At 45.7% G+C, this 7,014-nt stretch overlaps 1 protein-coding gene across 2 annotated transcripts in view; it reads right to left on the reverse strand.

The window, feature by feature from the left end:
- Positions 1-7,014, reverse strand: part of LOC139583964 (protein bicaudal D homolog 1-like) — an 83,904-nt gene that overhangs the window by 4,400 nt on the left and 72,490 nt on the right. The window contains exons 8-9 of one of the 2 annotated variants that reach the window (XM_071415429.1): positions 4,048-4,261; positions 433-505 (exon numbers count right to left, since the gene is read on the reverse strand). In XM_071415429.1, the coding sequence (XP_071271530.1) occupies positions 452-505; positions 4,048-4,261 (268 nt within the window). In that variant the 3' untranslated portion in view covers positions 433-451. Of the gene's footprint in view, positions 1-432; positions 506-2,657; positions 4,262-7,014 lie in introns of those variants that run through there. The other variant, XM_071415428.1, reaches the window with a different exon arrangement.

A 7,014-nucleotide genomic window follows, 5' to 3' on the forward strand; every position in this document is an offset into this window, starting at 1 on the left:
GAATATGGGACCAAATACCTAACTTTACATTACTTTAATACACATAAGTGAATTTGTCCCAATACTTTTGGTTCCCTAAAATGGGAGGACAATGTACAAAAAGTGATGTAATTCCTAAACGGTTCACCCGATATGGATGGCAATACCCTCACATTAAAGCTGACAGTCTGCACTTCAACCTCATAGTCATTGTTGGATTTCAAATCTAAACTTTTGGAGTATAGAGCCAAAATAAGAAAATAATGCTTCACTGTCCCAATAAGTGTGGAGGGCACTGTATATAAAACACAGGAAATAATGTTTTTGACTGCACTGGGCCTTTAAGAACCAGCCATGTGGGGCATTCTGTGTATATCCTGCAGGCCCAAGGCACAAGTACTGCGAGTAAGAGAAGTGGAAAGAGATGTAGAGCTCAGGCCTCTGGGACGTTACCTGCAGGCTATGGAGGCTCTTAGTTGTGGGGAGAGTGACGATACTGAGGCAGAGGCAGCAGGCTGCTGACAATCTATGAGAAACTGATACATTAGACAGATATACAGAGAGGTGACAGTCAGGGTTAGTGGGACAGACAGACACACGGGTGGACAAGACAGGAGGAAAGACTTGTCAGGGACAGAGACACAGTGGCCTTGTCATGTAATAACTCAACATGTCTGAGGAGAGGACATCAGTTGGGAAACATTCTGCTCTCTTTTGGAGTATAACATGAGAGCATATGGCATTATAATGTTTATGCTTTTAGCAATCTTTCTTGTAATCACTTTAATTTTATTGGAATATCACATTTTGGAAGTTAACATCTAACTGTAATACTTAATTAATTAATTATTAATTAATACTAATAATTTGAGTTAATACAATTTACGCATTCTTATGTTTTTTTTAATGATTTATTTGTCTATAAAGTAAATGAATAATGCTTTCTACAGTCAGACATACAACAGAAGTTCATTTTGTGTGAGAATTGTTATTTATGTTTATATAAGAGTGACAAAGATAAAGAAAGAGAGAAAGAGAGAAAGAGAGAGAGAGAGAGGAGAGAGATGATGAGAGAGAGAGAGAGAGAGAGAGAGAGAGAGAGAGAGAGAGAGAGAGAGAGAGAGAGAGAGAGAGAGAGAGAGAGAGAGAGAGGGGGAGAGAGAGAGAGAGAGAGAGCTCTCTGTTCATTTTGCAAGGCCAATAATGGGCTTGTGCATCACTGAATGACTGCTCGTTATTTAAAACCAGCCTCATCTGACCCAACTGACAAGGCATTCCTCTATCCATCCCCCGAGGAGGATGGACAGCACTATTAACGTACAGGACACACACAAGGAAACACACAGACACACATAGAACATTTATGCAGTTTCAAATCCAGTCATGTATTTTTCTGTGCTGCACCAAAAGGAGACAAACAAACAAAAAGCAAACCACCATCATGGTGGCTGTCAGACTTAGTAATCAACTTCTGCTCATGTACAGCTATGGGCTAAAAACAAATCAGCATATTTAGATCAGATGAGTTATAATATCATACACAAATATAAGACATGAATGAACGAATGACCCTGCAGCCTTGGGTTTAATTTTTATAGAGTCAAAGTCCAACCAATGTTATGTCACAGGGATTGGAGCTGAATGTACATGGGCATTCTTCACCTCTTTCTGTGTCAATAAAAACATCTGACCACTGTAGGAGCCATAAGCCAATAACCACAGAGAGGTCAGTGTGAGAAGTAACTGGTAGACACTGCCATCTGCTGGCACTACATGGCATGGGCATAGGGTTGATTTGGGGTGCTTTTCAAGGCGTGTTCTTTTCAGGGTGATGAGCGTAGTAGGGCTGGGTGTGTGGTTAGGGTATCATAGAGAGGAGGTCACACTGGTTTCCATGCTGCTCTGAATGGTTTATCTGCATTTAAACCATTTATATACTTTCTCTTAGATTGGACTGAGCAAAGTCACATGCATGCCACAACAAACATCTATCAACACTGACAGAAAAATCATGATAGATCATTCTCTCAGTTTCTGTCTCGCACACACACACACTGTGTTTGCTATGTTTTCTATATTCATTATAGACTAAGGTCACAAGGAACAAGGAAGTCAAGCTATAGTGTACTTAGTATAATGTAGAGAAGGGACAATGGATTGTGGCACTGAATAGGGCTCTGAAATCAGGTAGAGCTTGGTCAGTCAGTGTATCTCTGTAGACACGTGGAAGGGACTTCTGTCAAATGCTTTTTGCTCTAGAGATGTGGAAAATTGAAGATTAATATTATACAATGGCTTGAAAATGTTAATCAATCATGAGGAATACAAACTAGAATGATTCCTTGAAATCTTTCTCATGACATGAATAATAATATGATTAGCAGTGTTATCAAAATGGTTTAATTGATAGACTGTGTGTCAGAGGCTGCGTTTACACCACTAATTAGTCTTTTGACCAATTACATCAAATCTTTTGACGTCAGATATTTTTCAGAGCTGATCTGATTGGTCAAAAGACCAATGAGTGAAAAAAAGATCAGAGTTGGGCTGCCTGTGTAAACGAAGCCAGAGAAGTACTGTAAAGTGGCCTACATAGTAATGTACCGTGAAGAAATAGATACGGTTCCGTTGTATAATTTGCATCGCTGCCATCTCTGCTTAACAAAAGAAGATTCCCAGAGATTTAAACAAGGTTTAATATTTTCTGTGGCAAACATTCATAGGGATAGATCAGAGGAGGCTGGTGGGAGGAGCTATAGGAGAACAGGCTCATTGTAATGGCTGGAATGGAATCAATGGAGCAGTATCAAACACATCAAACATATAGAAACCACATGTTTGACTCAGTTCCATTCCAGACATTACAATGAGCCCGTCCTCCTGTAGCTCCTCCCACCAGCCTCTACTGGGACAGACTGAGGAATTCCAATGGCTATCAATGTGTTTCAGCTGTAACTGTGTAAATCAGCCACTGAGTGGCACCATGGGTCAATGAGGCTCACAGTACACATGGTAGCTCTGCGCACAGTCTATAGATGGTTGGAAAAAGCAACGCATGTATTGATTACAAAGAGACTTTGATCATATGCATTGAATACAACAGGGAAAATCAATTGCCTAAGAATGTTAATAGCCATTGGGAAAATAATTAGGTTGTGTGATATGAGAAGTATGTGCCAAGGGTGGGAAATACAACATTGTGTTATAGCGCATAAAATATCTCCAAAATGTACAAGTATCCCCTCACACTATCTTAGCTCATTAAACACACCACATCCTCGTACACTAAAATTCAACATTATTTTTCATTAGAACTTCACATTTCCTAGTATATTTCTCACATACAGTATATTTAATTTATTCTCTAAATCCCTTTATTTACAGAAATGGACAATAGCAACTGTTGTACCTTATGAGCCCAAAACTACAAACAGACTGTTGAGTATTGTCTGCAGATGGAACAAGCTCTGTTGGGCTCCTTCTCATAGCCAATCCCTGAGAAGAGTGTCACAGTACTGCATAGGCAAGCCAGACACAGGAAACAGGAAACCAGTCTGTCCTCCTCTCTGTTTCCAACCCACCCCCCCGGACTCAGGGCTGGGGCATCTGGGAACTGTAGGAGCGAGGGACAGGGTTGCTGGGAGATGTGGCCAGAGCAGAGGGGCGAGGAGCGTCTTTTTGGGTACGAGTTCTCACCGACCCCGGCGACAAGTGTTGCCAAGTCTTGGGAATGGGTGAGCGGTAGGGAGACGCAGGGGCAGAGCTAGGAGAGTGCAGACCAGAGTCTCGACTGTTAACGAGTCGACAGAACTCTAAACTCAGCGACTCTGGGTCAATAATGAAGGTCTGAGTGCCTAGGGACCATTGGGGGTCACCCAGGGGAGGCAAGGAAGAGAACTGGGATGAGCCTCTGTCTGAGGCCGACCAGGGGTTGGAGGACAGGGGCAGCTCCAGGGAGGGAGGGCTGCAGAGGGTCAGGGAGGTGTTGAAGGGGTGGGAGCTGGTGGAGGAAGGGCTGTGTATCATGGTAGGGCTGGGGGGAGCGGTGAGAGCGGCTCGTCGACTTACTTTGGGCGGGCTACTCTTGATCTTGGGCACCTTTGTGCCGCGGCCGCGGTCCCTGGCCTGCTCGTGGTCAAACTCCAGGTCCTCCAGGCGTTGGGTCAAGGCCAGCTTCTGCTGGATGGCCATGCGGAGCAGGGAGTTCAGGGTTTTCTTCTCATCCTCCGCCGCTGCCAGCTGTCTCTGCATCTCATCCAACTGAGTCACGTACTCATCACACCTAGGAGAGAAAGAGAGAGTCAGCGAGAGCGAGAGACAGAGCGAGAGAGAGACAGAGCGAGAGAGAGACAGACAGACCAAAGTTCTCAATTGGTACAAAATATATAGAGTACTGCACACACTACAATTACTTAGGTTTAAAAATAAGCTCAACTGGACACCTTAATGAGGCAGTGAATGAACTGAGAGAGAAAGCACGCAGGGCATTCTACGCCATTAAAAATCAAATTCAAATTGAAATACCTATTAAAATTTGGCTAAAACTAATTGAATATGTCATTGAACCAATTGCACTTTATGGCAGCGAGGTGTGGGGTCCACTTGCAAAACAAGATTTCATCAAATGGGACAAACACCCCATTGAAACCCTGCATGCAGAGTTCTGTAAGATTCTCCTACATGCCCAGAGGAAAACTACAAACAATGCATGCATGGCAGAATTAGGCCAATATCCACAAATAATAAAAACTCAAAAAAGAGCAATTAAGTTTTGGAAACATCTCAAATACAGTGACCCCCTCTCATATCATTACCAAGCCCCGCAATGCCAAGAGCTGAGCAAAGAAAAGAGTCCCCTCATCCAGCTGGTCCTGGGGCTGAGTTCACAAACCTGTTCTACTAACACACTGAAGCCTCAGGACCAGAACATCCAATCAATCAGAATAAACCAAATTACAACACAGTCAAAACAAAACTACATTGCTTATTGGGAAACACAAGCACAAACACAAAGCAAAATGCAGTGCTCTCTGGCCCTAAATCGACATTACACCGTGGCTAAATATTTGACCATGGTTACTGATCAAAACCTTCGAAAAACCTTGACAAAGTACAGGCTCAGTGAGCACAGCCTTGCCATTGAGAAGGGTAGACCAGGAAAACCTGGCTCCCTGTAGAGGAAAGGCTGTGCAACCACTGCACAACAGCAGAACCTGAGACGGAGCTGCATTTCCTGACAAAATGTCAAAAATATAAAACAATTAGAGAGTGTCATTTTCCCAAATTTGAAACCCTTTTCAAAGACCTCTCTGATGAGGATAGGCTACCCGTCCTGTTGGGGGAGGACGCAGAGAGCTGTGGGTTGGCAGCGCACTACATTGCTGCCTGCCATAAGTTGAGGGACAGTGTCTGACAGACCAATCAACCTGCACATGTATTATTGCACATGTTATTGTTCAATGTATGGTTATTTTGACCCTTGGTTATTGTTGTTACTGTTGTCCCGTTGGCAATATGTACATTGTTACATCATGCCAATAAAGCAAATTGAATTGAATTGAATTGAAAGACAGAGCGCGAGAGAGAGACAGAGCGAGAGAGAGAGACAGAGCGAGAGAGAGACAGAGAGAGACAGAGCGAGAGAGAGACAGAGAGAGACAGAGCGAGAGAGAGACAGAGAGAGACAGAGCGAGAGAGAGAAAGAGCGAGAGAGAGACAGAGCGAGAGAGAGACAGAGCGAGAGAGAGACAGAGCGAGAGAGAGACAGAGCGAGAGACAGAGACAGAGCGAGAGACAGAGCGAGAGCGAGAGACAGAGCGAGAGAGAGTGACAGAGCGAGAGACAGAGCGAGAGCGAGAGACAGAGCGAGAGAGAGAGACAGAGCGAGAGCGAGAGACAGAGCGAGAGACAGAGAGAGAGCGAGAGACAGAGAGAGAGCGAGAGACAGAGAGAGAGCGAGAGCCGGAGAGAGAGCGAGAGACAGAGAGAGAGCGAGAGACAGAGAGAGAGCGAGAGACAGAGAGCGAGAGACAGAGCGAGAGACAGAGCGAGAGACAGAGCGCGAGAGAGCGAGAGACAGCGCAAGAGAGCGAGCGAGAGAGAGACAGAGCGAGAGACAGAGCGAGAGAGAGAGCGAGAGACAGAGCGAAAGACAGAGAGAGAGCCAGAGAGAGAGCGAGAGACAGAAAGAGACAGAGTGAGAGAGAGAGAGACAGAGCGAGAGACAGAAAGAGACAGAGTGAGAGAGAGAGAGACAGAGCGAGAGAGAGAGAGACAGAGCGAGACAGAGCGAGAGAGAGACAGAGCGAGAGAGAGCGAGAGAGAGAGAGACAGAGCGAGAGAGAGACAGACAGACGGACAGACAGACAGACAGACAGACAGACAGACACAGACAGAGACACACAGACAGAGAGAGAGAGACACACAGACAGACAGAGACACACAGACAGACAGAGAGAGACACACAGACAGACAGAGAGACACAGAGAGAGACAGAGAGAGACACACAGACAGACAGAGAGACACAGAGAGAAACAGAGAGAGAGAGAGAGAGAGAGAGACAGAGAGAGAGAGAGAGAGACAGAGAGAGACAGAGACAGCGACAGAGACAGAGAGACAAACAGAGCGAGAGAGAGAGCGAGATAGAGAGCGAGAGACAGAGCGAGAGAGAGAGACAGAGCGAGAGCGAGAGCGAGAGACAGAGCGAGAGAGAGAGACAGAGCGAGAGCGAGAGACAGAGCGAGAGACAGAGCGAGAGACAGAGCGAGAGCGAGAGACAGAGAGAGAGCGAGAGACAGAGAGAGAGCGAGAGACAGAGAGAGAGCGAGAGACAGAGAGCGAGAGACAGAGAGAGACAGAGAGCGAGAGACAGAGCGAGAGACAGAGCGAGAGACAGAGCGCGAGAGAGCGAGAGACAGAGCGCGAGAGAGCCAGAGACAGCGCGAGAGAGAGACAGAGCGCGAGAGAGAGAGAGAGAGAGAGACAGAGCGAGAGAGAGACAGAGCGAGAGAGAGACAGAGCGAGAGAGAGAGAGAG

Source organism: Salvelinus alpinus, chromosome 9 (genome assembly GCF_045679555.1).
Source record: "Salvelinus alpinus chromosome 9, SLU_Salpinus.1, whole genome shotgun sequence".
NCBI lineage: Eukaryota > Metazoa > Chordata > Actinopteri > Salmoniformes > Salmonidae > Salvelinus > Salvelinus alpinus.